The sequence below is a fragment of the Borostomias antarcticus genome (assembly GCF_949987555.1).
Source record: "Borostomias antarcticus genome assembly, chromosome: 13".
Classification (NCBI taxonomy): Eukaryota; Metazoa; Chordata; class Actinopteri; order Stomiiformes; family Stomiidae; genus Borostomias; species Borostomias antarcticus.
This window is the reverse complement of record NC_140246.1, coordinates 14,858,207-14,876,620: the sequence shown is the minus strand read 5'-3', so window position 1 is coordinate 14,876,620 and position 18,414 is coordinate 14,858,207. Positions and strand designations below refer to the sequence as shown.

The following is an 18,414-nucleotide window of genomic DNA, read 5'->3' as shown; positions in this document are numbered from 1 at the left end:
ATTTAATACATAATTTATGTTTATAGTAATATAAATAATAGCTAAAATAATTATAATTTTTTTTGCAATATGACGTAATAGTGTTTGTGCGTAAAGTGCAGAGTGCATGCACCTGCAAATGTGCATTGTTGTGTGTGTGTTTGTGTGTGTACTGTACAGTACAGGCTCATACACAGTATATGCAGGAACTACAAGCAAATCCAAAATGTCTCCCTATGGCATCCTAGGAGAGACAAAGAAAAACACACCCCAATAAATAAACAAACAAACACACAAACAAACAAACTTCAGGCCAAGTCCACACACATTCTTCACTACTGCTCACGTCAACATGGGGTGAGTGGGTACGGGTAGGGACAGAGGAGGAGAGGGAAGGAGGAGGAGAGAGGAGGAGAGGGAAGGAGGAGGAGAGAGGAGGAGAGGGAAGGAGGAGGAGAGAGGAGGAGAGGGAAGGAGGAGGAGAGGCTGTGAAAGAACAGAAGAGGATAGGAGAGGGAAGGAGGAGGAGAAAGGAGGAGAGGACAGAAGAGAGGAGAGGGGAGAGAGGAGAGGAGAGGGAAGGAGGAGGAGAAAGGAGGAGAGGACAGAAGAGAGGAGAGGGGAGAGAGGAGAGGAGAGGGAAGGAGGAGGAGAAAGGAGGAGAGGACAGAAGAGAGGAGAGGGGAGAGAGGAGAGGAGAGGGAAGGAGGAGAGCCCCCCCCCCCACGCCCCATCTTTTCCTTCCTCCCAGCCTACCCAGGATGTGTTAAATAGTCGTCATGCAATTCAGAATGTCATATCTCATTACACATCCTGCCAGTGTGCCCCCCCCCCCGTCCTGCACGCGCTTTTCTCCCTCCCCCCTCCCCCCACACACTCACCCTCTCACCCTCATTCCTCAGAGCACGCCGGGAGGGGAAGGGGTCGTGGAACGGGGGGGTGAGCTCGTTCTGCACGGGCAGACCAAGGGCGGCCGCAAACCTGCCCCCGAGGACCTCTGCTAAGAGCCCGTAAGAATCCCGTGGATGACTGGAGAAGGGCAAGCAATGGGCCAAGGACACACACACGCACACACACACACACACACACACACAAACTAACACACAAACTCTCTCACACACACACACTCACTCTCACTCACACACACACACACACGCACAAACACACACACAAACTCTCTCACACACAAACTCATACACAAACTCTCACTCACACACTCACTCTCTCTCACTCTCACTCTCACACACAAACACACACACACACACTTCACACGTGTGCAAAAGATGCATATAGCGCATATATTATGTGCACATACAGCACATACTGTCGCGGAGCGGTGTGTGTGTTGTTGTTGTTGTCCTTTCCGGAAATCCCCGTGGCTGTATTCTCTGAAGCAGCCGTACATGTGGTCCCGTGCCCATTAATATCTGAATTAGGGCTGTAGGATTGTATCGATACAACGATGCATCGCGGTACGTAGTCTCGCGATACTGTATCGATCTTTCAGCCCGGAGTATCGATACAGCCGGGCGCTGTAATTTTTTTTATTTTATTTTTTTTATTTTTATTTAAATTTTTAAATCCAGTTTAAAAAGCATATTCTACAATATTAAGTTAAAAAAGCATACATATAAATAATTTTTAAAAACCATAAATACTACAATGTTGACAGTTTAAAAAGCATGGATATCAAATGTTAAATATTTATTAGCTAGCTCTCTGTCCAGTCATTGAGTTTGAGTTATCTATATAGTGCATTTGAGCCATTCAGTTTTCAGTCTTGAACACTTAAAATCTTTCAGTAAATGATGTGTATCGCAATACGTATCGTATTGTATCGTGACCTCTGTATCGTGATACGTATCGAATCATGACCTGTGTATCGTGATGCGTATCGTATCGCGAAATCCAAGATGATATACAGCCCTAATCTGAATATTCAAGCATCTTCTCTACGCTAGACGGAGACGGAGCTGGCGTCTCCGGAGGAGCGCGTGTTTTTCCTGGACGTCCAAGATCCAGTGCGCGGGGATGAGTGGCTCCGGCGCACGCCTGCTTGAGCGCGGGGGTCGGCAGGGCGCGGGCCGTGCACACGTGGGAACACAAAAGGTTCCGCCATGCCACGAGAGAGTGAGTGTGTGTGTGTGTGTGTGTGTGTGTGTGTGTGTGGGTGTGAGCGTGCGAGCCCCGAGGGTTGCGAGTATAGTTGACAGACTGCTGAAGCTGAATAGCTGAAGCTGCAGCCAGAGACCAAAGCAAGCAGAGGAAGAGACACACACGCACGCACACACACACGCGCACCGGTCTCTCCCTCCACCCTCCTCTTTCCCCGCCGAGGGCCACCAGTGCTGGACCGGCCACTGTCCCACAGGCCTGTGTGTGTGTGTGTGTGTGTGTGTGTTCGTGCGTGCGTGCGCAAATGAGTGTGCATTTGAGTAAGCGGGAATAAGGTTGCATGTGGCATGCACGTGTGGTGTGTGTGCGTGTATGCGTGTGGCGGGCTTGGTCCTCTTTCTAGATATCCGTGCAAGAGTAGATGTGAGTGTGTGTGTGTGTGTTCGTGCGTGCAGCGAGGATCAGATTATGTAATCCGCTGGCCCTGTGAAATGGCCTCCGTCAGCGCTAAGTCTTTGAGCGCTGGGAGAATGGTTCTGCGCGCGGTGCTGAGCGAGAGGAATATCCAGGGCAGGGGCACTCAGACACACACACTGAACATGCGTGTACACACACACACGCACACACACGCACGCACTCTAAAGCCTGTAAATCCGGAGGCAAGGAGATAAAAGGGCACGCGGTCCTCCCTCCGCATCATCACAACGGCGATGGCTCTCTCGAACGCCGCGCTAGGTCGCAACCGCATATAAGGCTGAACCTTCCCTCGCTGTAACGCCAGCGTAGGAAAGTCTGCCTTCAGTATGTATGCATCTGAGAGGTGGAATGGACTGCAGGGCTCCCTAAAGCTGGACCAGCTTGTCTCTCTGGAGAGGCTCAAGGTTCTGGTAGCAGGTGTGCTCCATGGCGACCACGCACGTTTCTCATACTGCGCTCTTGTTTTTAATCTTGCGTCTTGTGACTTCTTTTTGCAATTCTACGTTGTTTTGTTGCGACGTGTCCCTGTTCGGTATGTAAATGAAAATGGGAAATGTGCGTGTTTATTGTAATCGGGCGGCATTGAAAAAGAGAGACTGCTCTCAATTGTCTACCCTGAATAAATAACACACACACACACACACACCGGGGTTGAATCTCTCCACTGATACATGGCCCTGACGGGACTACCAACACAAGGAGAGCCCCCCCGGGACCCCGGATGTCCCCCGGTAGACCCATCTATCGCCTGAGATGACGACCGCTACATCTCTCCCCCGGGGCCGAGGCGGGCGTGATGTAACAGTCTCGGAACGACGGGCGGAGGTGTAGTCATTAACCCGTGGAACGGCGCTCCACACGCCTGCCTTCGACGACGGAGACGCACGTTCTAGGGGGAGGGAGTCGACGTGGGGGCACGTACGCCGCGCGCTTATCCGCTGCCTTCTCGGTGGGACGCGGGGATTGCTAAATGAATCATTCTAACGAGTGTTGTCGTCCTGAGGGTGGGCCGCGGCCTGCGAGAAGTGACAAGTCTGGAGTGCCAGACGACGTGCTCAGTCACACTTCCCCGTCAGCGCCGTGTTTACGCTACTCTCCGTCTAGTCCGCCTCGACGGACGCAGGTTTTGGGGGGAAAAGCCGTGTCATTCGTTTATTGCTGCCCAATCAGTGGCCCTGGTTCACCTGGCTGGGCCAGTCGGTGGCGATGGGAGAGTCTGTATAGACGACGTGAAACGGCCAACAGCTCCGCCCAAGACGACTGTGATTGGCTTAAAGAAATACAGTGCACCCCCCCCCCTCCACAAATGGTAATGAGTCCAGCCAGACCTTTCTCCAGCGCTGACACAGTGTAAACAAAGTGTGGAGACTAACCTCTGTCAAACTAAGCCAACTCAAAATAAAATCTGACAGGACAAGCTCTGACCCTTAAAACCTTTCATTAAATTACAATAAGGGTTGGGTGGCATTTTAAAATGCTTACGGTATACTCATCATCTAAACCTAAACAGCACAGTATTTCAGTAAGTCTCATCTAACTTTTGACTTGGTGCCTAAAAAAAAAACTTGGCTGCTGCCATCTGGCAGTATTTGGGGTTTGGATCTAATGACGAGGGGGAATTATCTGCAAGATTTGCTCGAAAGAAATCTTGGCTGAAGACCTCCTTCTCCTGCTGCAGACTCAACATAACACATTACAGTCCTTTTAGCAGAGACTTTCATCCAGAGCGATGTAACTGCATCTATCGCAGGTAATACGCCTCGCCAGGACTCACGAGTTAATCTCCTTTCAAAACAAGTAACTAAGAGCCTAATCTAGTGCTGAGGATGAAGTGCAAACAAAATATAAATGCAATAGGTGCTTAAGGGGGAGTATCCTGGTAGTACTTCTTGAAGAGGTGAGTTTTTAAGCCTGCGGTGAAAGATGGGCAGCGACTCTGCTGCCCTGACGTCAGCGGGCAGTCCACTCCGCCACTGCGGAGCGAGGAGAGAAGAGAGCCGTGACCGTGTCGATCGACCGCAGGGGCCTCGGAGTGACTCGGAGTAATTGCCTCAAAACGCAAAGAGAAAATTCAAAAAGTTCCAATTCTTGCCCTGATGTAAACATTAAAAAAAAAACTGAGGATGAATTCTCAAGTTCAGCGTTCCTCCCCGCTGCTTGGAAAAACACAAAAACAAAAGCGGAAGCGGGATGGCAGTCATCCATGCTCATTAATTTAAGATGAGGAGCGCTTTGCCAGAGTTGGAGCTACGGCAAAGAGCTTTCCCTTGTTTATTCAAAGTTCACGGCAGTATGACAGATTATGTTGAAGCCGTTCCAAGAAACATCCGGTGCAAAGCAAACATCGCCTGAGAGGCCCGGAGATAAAGGAACGGAGGAGGCAGAAGATGTTTTACACCATTCAGAGTGAGACTGCTCCATCATCACATCATGCTCTTCACAGATGTGAGTTGGATTCAAAAATGGAGCTAGTTTGAAACATGCAAGCAACATCTTAAAGGTCCCCTATTAAGCTCCTTTCAAACAAGTGAATGTACCGTAGGTCTCTGGGGTCCCCAAAACATGTCTTAGAATATCGTTGCTAAAAATACCACTGGGATTAAGCGATCCAGCATGCCTCCCCGACGACATCCGAGCAAAAGCCTCGCGGTAACAAGGGGGGCGTTGACTTGGAGGGCGTGTGAGACGTTCATCTGGTTAGTAAGGAGGATTCACCACTGATTAGGGAAGTGAGAGGGAGGGAGGGAGAGAGAGAGAGAGAGAGGGAGGCGGTGGAGAGAGCGAGGGAGGGAAGGAGGGAAGACGGGACAGAGAGGCGAGGCGATGGGAGATGGGAGAACCTACAGGAGGTCGGCTGGCATCTGCAGAGCCTTGAAGGGGGGCCGAGCGGTGCGAGGAGAGATCTCCCGCGGGGGTCGCCCTGACCGGTCTCTCCCGTCGCCTACCCCTCTCCCCCCCCCTCACACCCCTCCTTCCTCTGTCCCAGGCCCATCAGTGAGCTAATCTCCTCTGCTTCAGTCCTGTTCTGGGCGCGCCGTTTCTGTGTCTAACAATGTCAATACAGCAGGACGTTTCTGAATGGCTATTTAACTCATTTTTTTTAGATGTCAAAGTTGGTGTTAGTAGGCCCATCAGAGACCCACAGGTATGCGTGTAAGCACCGACAGTGAGCTTTTCATAATAAGTCCCCTTTAAAAATTAATGGACCCAGGGTGAGGGGTAGAAGCTCATATACTGCGCCGATACAGATGGTGGCGATCTTTGCTTTGAGTGCTGATTTAAGTGCGGGGATACATCACGTCGATAAAAATCCTACACAGCTTCTTCTCTTGGAGCAGACGCATTAGAAGCAGGTTGGAGTGCCGAGACCAGCCGGGGGGAATGAACGGAGCACCCCGCGGAGAGAACACAACCTGGCTCCTGCAGCCTCCCGAGAACCCCAATCAGCAGCGACCTCGGCATTTCAACCACGTCTGTCTGCGGGCGCCGGCTGGCCCGGGCCCCCGGCTGCTGTTGTCTCTCAACGTGTCAGACAGGTGGGTATCTGAGAGAGCCTGTTCCCGGGGACTCTTAATTGGATATCTCTTTCTCTGACTCGCCAGAGACGCTGTTCCTGTCTTGACACCCTCTGGCCCCCATTTGTTAAATTAGAAGGCAACAATGACAGGAATGAGAAGAAAAAAACGTGGAGGGAGATGACTGGAATGGTAATGTACTCCGCCAAGGCTCGGTCCTGCACAACGCTGAGGCCTCTGCACCCAGGGGGACTGACCTTAAAAAAGGGCAATCGATCACCAGTGGGACCAATAGTGGGACCGATAGTGGGACCGATAGTGGGACCGATAGTGGGACCGATAGTGGGACAGATAGTGGGACAGATAGTGGGACAGATAGTGGGACTGATAGTGGGACCGATAGTGGGACCGATAGTGGGACCGATAGTGGGACCGATAGTGGGACCGATAGTGGGACCGATAGTGGGACCGATAGTGGGACCGATAGTGGGACCGATAGTGAGACCGATAGTGAGACCGATAGTGGGACCGATAGTGGGACCGATAGTGGGACCGATAGTGGGACCGATAGTGGGACCGATAGTGGGACCGATAGTGAGACCGATAGTGGGACAGATAGTGGGACAGATAGTGGGACAGATAGTGGGACCGATCGTAGGACCGATAGGGCTCGTTTTGGACCTAGCACATCTGAAAAACGGCTTTCCAGTCCTGTGATTTCATTTCAAAAGGATCCCAGATGAGATGGTTTAATGATGATAATAATAATAATAATAATAATAACAATTAGAATCCATGCTCATTTAAGCACATTGCCATGGTGATTGCAATAGCTCTACTCTCTGAGGTAGAGAAAGGGAGAAAGCGATAACAGATTGAACGCATTTAAATGACTGGAGGGCCTTGAGGCAGCATTCAGCAAGGTAATAACAGAGCACTGTCTCCATGTTCCATCGAATCACAACAAGGTTGCTGGTATGCAAGTGTGTCAGTCTATTTAGAACAGCTTTAAATCAACGGGCATTGTCAAAAAAGGAAGAAAAAATCTCAATGTTATCTTGATTACTTCCTTGTTCAGTCCTAGCTGATTCAACATGAGCGGTTGCTGAACAAGGCGACGCCGAGCGCTGGAATGAGGCGAGAGGTGTTGAGTTGTCCTGTAGTCGCACCTCAGAGAGCGAGACGGAGACGTGCAAAGATGTTGGCGGCTAATCCCGGGATTGAAGGCAGGCCACTGGCGGTAGCCCCCCCGCCCCCTACCCCAGCCTGTGCACAGGGAGAAAACACAGGCCTATTAGTTTCACTAAAACCCCAATTATCTTGATTCCTCTCAGCTTGTTCTTGTGTAGCCAGGTGTGTAATATGCTGACTGTGGCGAAGGCTGTGCAGATGGGCCAATGGGGAGATCTGCTAAACAACAGACCTTTTTATTTTTTTTTATCATAGCGAACGCTTCTAAAAATACTTCAATGACAACAGAGAGACTGAGAATGAGGGGGGGGGGGGCAGGGGGTAGGGGTTTCGATCTGCACATCAAGATTTGTCCCGGTTTTGCGAGGCAATCCTCTTGACCCTCCGTTTGAGTCAGCGGGGATGGGGGTGGGGGGGGGGCGACTCCCAGAAATCGGACCTGCTTAAAAAGCTTGTCATCCAATCATGAGGCTTATTTGTTCAAGCTGGTTCCCTTCACACCGCAGCCCCGCCCTCCCCCCTCACCCCCCCTCAGTGGTACCTGTCAACTCCATTTCCTTGGAACCTTCCCAAAAAAAAAGGCACCGAAACAGGATTATGTTATTATTATTATTATTAAATCAGTGTTCTTCAAGGACACGTTCAGAGTTCAATGTCAAGCCACGCGGTACTTTAAGTGCTCTGACAAGAGCGTTGAGTGACGGGCGCGAGACCGGTCGAGACAGCGGGGGGGGGGCGGCACACGTTTACGGGAGACTGCGGCGTTCTTGAAAGGTCGCGGGTGACGTGCGGCGCCTAAGTCACTCCCCGACGACATCCGAGCAAAAGCCTCGCGATAACAAGGGGGGCGTTGACTTGGAGGGCGTGTGAGACGTGAGACGTTCATCTGGTTAGTAAGGAGGATTCACCACTGATTAGAGAAGTGAGAGTGAGGGAGGGAGAGAGAGAGAGAGAGAGAGAGAGGGAGGCGGTGGAGCGAGTGAGCGAGGGAGGGAAGACGGGACAGAGAGGCGAGGCGATGGGAGATGTGAGAACCTACAGGAGGTCGGCTGGCGTCTGCAGAGCCTTGAAGGGGGGCCGAGCGGTGCGAGGAGAGATCTCCCGCGGGGGTCGCCCTGGCCGGTCTCTCCCGTCGCCTACCCCTCTCACCCCCCCCTCACACCCCTCCTTCCTCTCTCCCAGGCCCATCAGTGAGCTAATCTCCTTCAAGGCCTGGTAATTACACCACTAAAATCCCCTAGCTCAACAGGAAGCACTCTCTGGTTAATATCAAGGAGGGCCGATGCTTGATTTACGTCTTCATAATTAGACCGCTCCGGTTAGCGGCGCGCCAGCGCTCTCCGGTCTGTATTAGTCCTCATAGGCTGGGAGTATGGCTGACGTTCCTTTTCAAAACTGCACGGCAAACACAACTAAAAGGTAGACTTCAAATCCCATGTTGCATGGCAACCAAAATAAGAGAGGTTGCGTGTTCAGGACTTTCATGAGGGTCCTTTGAGGTGCAACTCCGCGCCAGCCCCAATCAACTTTTCGTGTTCTGTCTTTGGGAGATCAAAAGGATAATATTAAGCCCAAACTAAACCTCTAATCCACTGCGAGCAGAATTGTTTCTCTCGGTGTGTGAATAATAGGAGTGTGTTGCATACACAGATTGCAGTGGTACTTATTCCAGAGTAAAGCCAGTTGCGTTACAAGAGACGCCTTGTAAGCAAGAATCCCTTCTCTCTCTGGACGGTTCACTATGCAATAACATTTTTTTTAAAAAGGCCTGCGTCAGAGTAAACGACAATCACTCTGTTAGAACAACAACACCGTTCTCCCCAGCCTCAAGCCACTGGGTAAACCGTGTGCGGGTTTCCGTGGAAATGCCGTGTGAGGTACAGCCCGGCGTCCGCGCGTGCGTCCGCTCCTCTCAAACGGAGCGTGTGATGCCCCTCTCGAGAGCGTGCCATAATTGCGACGGGCAAGAGTGAGCAAGTGGCCCGGCTACTTCCCACAAGAACGGGAGCGCGGAATAGTCTTGCGCTGCGGTTTCAGACGTCCTTTGAAGAGATGCTAGTGTACGAGATCGACTAACGCGCTGAGTGTGATGAGGACCCCCGAAGAAAACGCGCAAAAGCTGCCATTTAGACCGTAATGGCTTCCGGCCCACGCTCCCGTCAGCCAAAACTCCGGTCCGCAGACGCCGCTCGAGCTGAGCAGTTTCGAAGGAGCAAGAGCAGCAAGCTGGAGCTCTCAGCCCTCCTACCCAGAACACACCTGTCCCCGACTTCCCCACCAGGGAGAACTTTAATGAGGGCAACGCGTGTGTGTGTGTGTGTGTGTGTATACCCTCTGAGTCCACTTCATTACAACAACCCCTTCTTGAAGGAAGGACTGACACAGCAGCGGCAATCTCCGTCGTATCCACAGCCAAGGGGGCCATAAAAGAGGCGGACGCCCGGACAGCAATTTCAAAGAAAACACCAAACAAGCAGAGCTGTCAGCTATTCCACGTCAGGTCCCGAAGGGTTAATTATATCCACGAGTCATCTTGCCTCAGGATGCACCCGGTACCCAGCCTTCACAACAAGTAAGTAAGTAAGCCTTCACATCACACACAAACACAAACACGCACGCACGCACACGCACAAAGGCACTGCCGTCTCTCCTGCTCAATACCTTGACTTCAAAGACGAACGCTATAGGCGTCGGCCCTCTCAGGGAACCAGGATGGCCGACGCAGGGGAAAGGAACGGAGAGTGAATGGCGTTGCGCTGGCCGGGGTCAGGGCCGCAACAGGAAGTCGATTTGGGGGACACTCAAACGGGCGGCGTGGGAGAGAGGTCGATGCACCTGGATGCAGTCCGATTAGGGGAGAGGGGAGCTCGGCGCGTGTCTTCGATGTCCTGACGTGATACGACTGACGTGATGGATTTAGTAAGCTAGACCCGGGCTCAACGGGACAACGCTCTTCAGATGTTCTTCATTGTGCCATTTCACAGAGATAGAGACAGAGGAGGTAGGAAGAGAGAGAAAGAAAATAAGAGAGGAAAGAGAGGAGGAAGAGAGAGAGAGATAGAGGGAGGGAGACAAAGAAATTAAGACAGGAGGAAGAGGAAGCAGGGTTCCTAAAGCTTAAGGCAAGTTTGATTTAATACTTAAGACTTTTTAATGCCACTAAAAATGAAATTTAAGACCAACTTCGCAATAACCAAAATCGGAGAAAAGACTATTAGGGGTTTAGGGATAATGATATTATTATCAAGGAATATGACGGGCTGTTTCTGAGCCAGCAGTGTGCATGCTTGGGGTCTGTCTGTCTGTTAAATGATTGGCTGTTTGTTATTCATCCAGATTTGCAGCACACTCCATTGTCAAGGGATATGACAATCAATCAATCAAAGCTTTATTTGTATAGAGCATTTCATACACAGAGGCAACACAATGCGCTTTACAGAGAACAAGGGAGGTGGGCAGACGTCCCACCCCTACATATTCCAGAGGGAAGAGAAAAAAAAACAGGCTGTTTATGAGTCAGGAAGTGAGCATGTTTGGGATCTCTAACATCATAGCTAATGCTCAGCTGTTAGCACAAAGCTAAAGCAGAAACACGCTTGGTTGAACAGCCAATTTTTGTTTAATTTGCACTCCCTCAACTTCGCTAGCTAGCAGACAGCCTGCTCTGAGCATCCGGGGCACAAACAAAACCGGATGCAACCTGATGAAGTACCGGATGACAGTTTTGGACCAGGGGGCTCGATCTGATAGTGAATGGATGACGCAAGGTTATCTTCCAACAAACTTACTTTACCTTCATCTTCACAAGCAATCTCTGGCCTTAGGATTAGCCAACTCTAACATTGGCTAGGCTAGCTAACATTAGCTAGTACTAAACCTTTTGAATTATACCATATCAGCATATCATGCAGCTACCAAATTATCTAAAACACGGCTAACTAACAAGCACACTATACCTAGCTACTAGCCTAGTTGCTGGGACTGAAACTGAACAAAGCTTAATTTAATTTTAGCTTGTGAGCTAGAGCATAGTCTATAGACTACAACCAAACAGGGCGTTCAATAGTAGCTAGCTGCTTTACTGGCTAGCTAGCTAGTTTTTTTTTTAGCTAGCTAATTTATTAAGTATTAAGCTAGCCAGCTAACTGTAGCCTACCTATTCTATTGAACACCCATTTGGCTGTAGATGTTCTAGATGATCTAGATCAGGCCCCCAGGATTCAAAATCTAAAGTGAAGCCCTATAGGACAGGGCCATCTTTGAAAAAAATGCGTCATTGGCGCCTCTGACAAGACAGGCAGGATTACAAGGTAGGCCAACAGTACGTTTGCATGCTGTCCTCCTATTATTGGTGGTTTAGATAAGTAAGGTCTATATTGATCCCCCTAGAACATACTGGAGTTGGTGCAGCTGATGCAGGTGCTGCCCATTTCAGCTGCCCAGTGCGAGAGAGGCTTCTCCGCGCACAACCGCATAAAGAACTCCAAAAGCAGCAGCCTTGGGGTCTCCACCACCGAAGATCTCATGAGGATCAGCCTGGAGGGGCCAAGTATCGAGGACTATGATTCAGGTCCTGCCGTAGACCACTGGATGAACTCAGCTAAGCGTGCCTGGCAACCTAACTTCAAAAGCATGTGGACTAAAGACATTCTCTGTGTCTAATAGCAGGGCAGTAGGCCCAATGGTGGCCCTGTGTGTATGTGTGAGTGAACGTGTTATGTGTGTGTCTTTCCCCTTACCACACATGATGTAGGAGAGGATGAGAGCTCCTATGGTGAGCAGTTTATTATTGTTTATTGTTGTTGGCAGTAGGCCTAATGTGTGTGTTGCTAATACAAATGTGTTATTTCAAAATTGTCGTTGTGCTCATACATTTCTTTCTGTGCTCCTCATTTAGGAGCACATGTGCTCCTAGTGAAAAATGTTATTTTAGAGCCCTGGTTAGGCCTACTCTGTCCTTTGTTTATTTTTTACCCATGGCATGATTAAGCTGGCGTGTGGGGGCGGGGAGAAAAAAAGTACTGGGAGAATCGCAAACCTGCTTTTGATTTCGAAGTTTGAAGTCGAAAGCTCATTCGATTTTGAATTGAAATAGTCATCCAACTCCTACTTCCCATTTCTTAGCATTTTTAAGACTTTTGAAAGCAGACATTTTAATACCAATTAAAGCCTTATTTTAAGATGAATGAATTCAATGTGACGTTGAATTCAACTATGCCTTTTAAGACTTTAAGGATCCGTGGGAACCCTGAGGAAGAGAGATAGAGAGAGAGGGAGGGAGGGAGGGAGGGAGAGAGGGAGGGAGGGAGGGAGGGAGGGAGGGAGAGAGCAAGAGAGAGACAGAGAGGGAGGGAGAGAGCGAGACAGAGAAAGAGAGGGAGAGAGAGAGACGGCGATCTAGCTTTATAGTGATGGATTCAGAGGAAGAACAGAGAACACACTCCCTGTTTGGCTTTGGCAGTAGATCATACTGATATGAGAGTGGCGACTGCTGCACCTAAAGTGCAAGGGAGAGGGAGGGAGGGGGAGAGAGAGAGAGAGAGAGAGAGAGAAACAAAGTACAGAGGGAGAGAGAATGAGACCTCGGCAGCTGCTCGGCACTGCATTCGTCTGGCTGGGCGGGCGGAAGAGCCATCATGAAAATGGAAGAGAGAGATGGGGATCACAGAGAGAGGCCTCCATACATCAAACGCCCCGCTGGAGGGGGGTGGGGGGGGGGCGAGCTCCTCGGTGAGAACACGCTGTACTGCGGAGGCCGTCCGCCAGGCAAATGGTGCGCTTTGCACTCCCGTCTACACAACAGCTCGGGGTCTGCGGAGTTGCTGGCAGGACCATGTTGTGGTGCATTTGAGGCTGAATTTGTGTATAAGAACATGGTGATTTGGGCACCTGCAGTATACCGAGGGCAGTCCTCAGCAGACATACTGTTCCTTCTACAGAAAGCGGTATTATGAGGACATCCTATAATATATATAGTAATGAAGCAATAACTCATGAGAGGGTGTGGTATATGGTCAATGTACCACAGGTTGTGCTGCGGTCATAGTGCCGTTGACCGGCACAACCCGTGGTATATTGACCACATACCACAACCCTCAAGGGAGTTATTGCTTTTATACAATGGTTACATCATCGGGAAACATTTACTGTATGGGATAAATACCTACTATTTCAGGGCCTTAATATCAATTTTTGTGAACTCTTCACCTACAACGATAAAGAGGCTTTGCCAGGCTCTTAACCAATCAGATTGCGAGGTCGGAACTTCCCATTGTATAATAATATAAATCATAGTTAGGCTGTTTATTTTTTCTTGCCGTTTGTTTGACAGAACTATTCTGTGTTCCTTATTAGATTGTGTTGTGTATGTATGCATGTATGTATGTATGTATGTATGTATGTATGTATGTATGTATGTATGTATGTATGTATGTATGTATGTATGTACAGCCAGTCAGCCTCTAATCTGTTATCCTTAAAGTTATTATTATTATTATGATAATAATTATTATTATCCTAGTGAGCACTGCTAACCTAGCCTAACTATGATATGATAATGCAGCACTAGCAATCACAGCAGTTAGCCAACCACTGTGCATTATCCAGGCACATAGCTTGCAAAAAACGTTATTCCCTGCCCTTGACAACCTCTTGAACGGATAGAGGGGCACAGTAGCGATCAGTTTCTGGGTGATGCTAATAGGTAGTGTTGTGTGCACTTCCAACATGTAACTCTTAAATTAGGGAGTGTTCGACCACTTAAAGTGTGTGTGTATGTGTGTGTGTGTGTCTGCAACGCTAGCCATCAACACCCACGCTCCCAGGTGAAACCCGAGACCCCTCTGCTCTCTCCTAGCGGGTGGTCAGCCCGCCGAGGCCCTGCTCTCTTCACACGGAGCCGGAGCTACAGCTGGCTCCGCCCGGCCGTCCGCTGCGCATGGCGCCAGCGCTTCCCTCAGCGACCACGCCCCTTCCCCCAACCACCCCCCACCCCGCGCTCACCTTCTCTTTCCTCAGCCGGGAGGCCTCCTCTCCCGAGACCAGGGTCTTGTAGTAGGAGCTGCGCTCGGCCGTGAAGTGGACCTTGGACAGGGCGTTCTCCACCAGCGCCACGGACAGGTTCACCCCCTCGATGTGCAGCCAGCCGATGAAGTTGCCTGCCTTGTCCATGCTCTCCACCTCCACTTCCACCTGGGCCGGAGAGAGGGAGGGAGAGAGAGAGAGAGAGAGAGAGAGAGAGAGAGAGAGACGAGGGAGGTAGGAGGGAGAGAAAGAAATGAGACAGTTAATGTACTGCATCGAGGATTAGGTTTGAGATTCCATTAGCGCAAGGAGGAAGGGAGGGGGTTCTCTCTCTCTCTCTCTCCTTCAATAGACGGATCATCGGAGCCCCCTGAGCTCGTCATCGATCGGCGGTTATGGCGCGCGCCTGCCGCCACCGGGGGTCCGGTCCCCGGCGCCGGCCTCCTGATCCGAGCCGCCGGCCGGCACGCCCGTTCTCCCCGGTCCATTACACCCGCGCCGGGGGGCGATTCTGCCGGTTAAGCGGCGCGGACGCGTCCGAGCGCGTGCGCGGCTGATGGATTGCGTTGGGCCTCAGAGGTGGCGGAGGCCCTGGCGCGAGGGGCCACTGAACATGAACGGACCGGGATTGAAGCAAAGACATGATGTAGAAATTCATACATTACTTATGTTTGATGCCAGAGTGTACAGTATGTAACATGCTGTATCAGAAAACAATTCCGCCGTCCGGGCATGTGGTTGATAAAGACGTCTGATCAAAATGGAGAGAGAGAAAAAGACGACTTCGTACAATTATACGAATTTGAAGCCCCACACTACGATTTTCTTCAGAATGGGGTTTACCTTGATCGCTTACCTTCCTAATCAGTTTTAACAGATCTACAACTTATTTGCTGATGTATCAACTTACAATTTCCGACCAGTGCAAGCACCCAAAACGGTTTCTAAATTAGTTTTAATTTAGTGTCCAGTTAGACTTATTTAACATTTCCAATATCGCCATACTGCTTTTCCACAAACTTTTCAAATAATATGCAATTAGCAGGGCCAAATTGCATTCCTCTTGGGTCGCGGTAAAACCTGAAAGCCTCAACCTGCTGACAAAGAGCTAGTATTTAACAACATTACCTTTACAGATCTGCTTGTTCAGACTAATTATCTATTCATTATGTTTCGGCTTCATAAATGGGGAGACGAGTGCAAATCAATACGCTGGTTTTATTTTCCTGGGAGGAGCGCGAGGGCAGGTGGAGGGGAAAGATACTTGAGAAGTCAAGCGATTAAGACACTGGCTGCTTAGCCCCATGGCCCCCTGGGAAATCTGATGGGAATTACTCTGCAGGGCCGCTCTGCCTGGTTTCCTGCTGAAGTAAAAAGCTTTTTTAATGAGAGCATAATCTGCCGTTTGATTAAACCCAATGAAAGCCTACGACAAACACACATTTCTTTTTCCTCCGGGTTTGACAGGATGGGGAGGGGGTGCGTGCGCACGTGTGTGTGTGTGTTTGTGGCTGGGTGGTTGTTGGGGGTCTCTGAAATCTCATGAAGGATTCCCACAGCGTCCATAATTCATTGGTGGGTAGTTTGTGTTGATGAGGCTGTGAACTAGAGCAAGTGTGAGCCCGGGCGCCATGTAGACAGCTCTGCACTGTCTGCTTAGTCATCCGCGGTGCTGCTACACACAGCTAGGTCTGTTCCCCGCCGGGCTGCACGCGGTCCAGGTGCGTCTGTGAGCCGCGCGCCTCCCGATTCAAGATGGTGGCGAGCGCTACCGACGCCGCTGCTTCAGCCAGGGCCCCAACAAGTGAGGAGAGCCAAGATCTCTCTCTCCGTCTCATCTGCCTTCATCTATCCCTCCTCCTCCTCCTCCTACATCCTTTCACTCTCTCTCCATCAATCTCGCCCTTCTCTTTGTCTAAGTGCCATGGCAGTTACATAACCATGCTATTAGTGTCATGCTGGACCTCCAAGCACCCAAATGTCAAGTAGGGGAGGTGTGGGGGAGGGAGGGAGCAAACGACACACAGCCTAACGAACTCCACATACTGTAGCTCCCAGGAATACGGTAGAGAGACTGGTCTTAACAATAGCCAGCAGCAAGCCCCAGTTGGACTTTGGCTAATTTGTGAGTCAGAGGTTCGAGTGACGAGCATGAGCAGTTTTAGCTGGCTGATGAGTTTGACAACAGTACAGTAGAACCTCAGACCATGTTCCCTGATGAGTATGAAGAAAGCACAGTAGAACCTCATACCATGTTCCCTGATGAGTATGAAGAGAGTACAGTAGAACCTCAGACCATGTTCCCTGATGAGTATGAAGAGAGTACAGTAGAACCTCAGACCATGTTCCCTAAGGGTATGAAGAGTACAGTAGAACCTCAGACAGTGTTCCCTGATGAGCATGAAGAGAGTACAGTAGAACCTCAGACAGTGTTCCCTGATGAGTATGAAGAGAGTACAGTAGAACCTCAGACCATGTTCCCTGATGAGTATGAAGAGAGTACAGTAGAACCTCAGACCATGTTCCCTGATGAGTATGAAGAGAGTACAGTAGAACCTCAGACCATGTTCCCTGATGAGCATGAAGAGAGTACAGTAGAACCTCAGACCATGTTCCCTGATGAGTATGAAGAGAGTACAGTAGAACCTCAGACAGTGTTCCCTGATGAGTATGAAGAGAGTACAGTAGAACCTCAGACCATGTTCCCTGATGAGTATGAAGAGAGTACAGTAGAACCTCAGACAGTGTTCCCTGATGAGTATGAAGAGAGTACAGTAGAACCTCAGACCATGTTCCCTGATGAGTATGAAGAGAGTACAGTAGAACATCAGATCATGTTCCCTGATGAGTATGAAGAGTACAGTAGAACCTCAGACCATGTTCCCTGATGAGTATGAAGAGTACAGTAGAACCTCAGACAGTGTTCCCTGATGAGTATGAAGAGAGTACAGTAGAACCTCAGACCATGTTCCCTGATGAGTATGAAGAGAGTACAGTAGAACCTCAGACCATGTTCCCTGATGAGTATGAAGAAAGCACAGTAGAACCTCATACCATGTCCCCTGATGAGTATGAAGAGAGTACAGTAGAACCTCATACCATGTTCCCTGATGAGTATGAAGAGAGTACAGTAGAACCTCAGACCATGTTCCTGGAGCACTTTCTTTAACGATGAACTAACCAACCAACCAACCAACCAAACTACAGGGGCCTGGAATACACTTACGGGTATCTGCATGGGTACTGTATGTATTTGAACCGCGAAAATAACCTGCGATTACACGGGCAGCCAGACAGGGCTCCGAGGCCTCGGTATTCCAGGGTAGTGTAATTGCTTGGCGCAAACGGAGAGAAAACATATGTTCTTTTTCGGCGAATAAGCATCAGTTTAATCCAGGCCGTAAGTCCCTTCCACAGTGATACATTCATTCAACATGGGCCAAAGCAGCCCCACTATGCCAGCTACTACACTGGCATTCTACAAGGACACTCAAATCCACAGATGGGACCAGGATAAGGAGACAGCTATACAGGCTTTAAGGACCTTGATCATGGTTGTATGAGGCTAGATCACACACAAAGCCCATCAAAGCGAGCAGCGTTCACACCAACTGCATTGGTGCCGTGTGTTAACCCCCCCCACTCGTAGGCAGCTGATTGCCGTCTCTAATACTTATTTACAATCTCGCAAAAAATGCTTTCCTAATCGTTTGCACGCCGTTTCAATCTGCAGCACCGGGAGATCTCTGGCTGTCCGGGTGTACCGCTCTCTCTCTCTCTCCCTCTCCCTCCCTCCCTCTCTCTCTCCCTCTCTCTCTCAGCTGTAAATGACTTGGGGAATGGAAAACCCTCCCACGGCTGCTTAACGAAGGAGCTAACGTCTTCACCTCTAAAAGCCCGGCAAAGAAGCAGGAAAACAGAGACATCCAGAGGAGGAGGCGTGTTTGTAAGAGAGATGAAGGGTTGCCAAAATGGAAGTGTGTGTTATAAGCGCACGCACGCACCTTCCAACAATGAATGTGGAACAATCATTCCCAGCCCACTTAATTAGCTGTGATCGTCAAGCCCAGTGGACGGCGATCTGACAACGGTACATTCAGAACAGTCTGGTGGG

General features: G+C 49.9%; 1 protein-coding gene across 1 annotated transcript in view; it reads right to left on the bottom strand.

Moving 5' to 3' along the window:
• The window catches only part of snd1 (staphylococcal nuclease and tudor domain containing 1), a 210,323-nt gene that overhangs the window by 65,164 nt on the left and 126,745 nt on the right, over positions 1-18,414 (bottom strand). Inside the window, exon 17 of the mRNA XM_084448019.1 lies at positions 14,280-14,468. Within this exon, the coding sequence (XP_084304145.1) occupies positions 14,280-14,468 (189 nt within the window). The remainder of the gene's footprint in view (positions 1-14,279; positions 14,469-18,414) is intronic.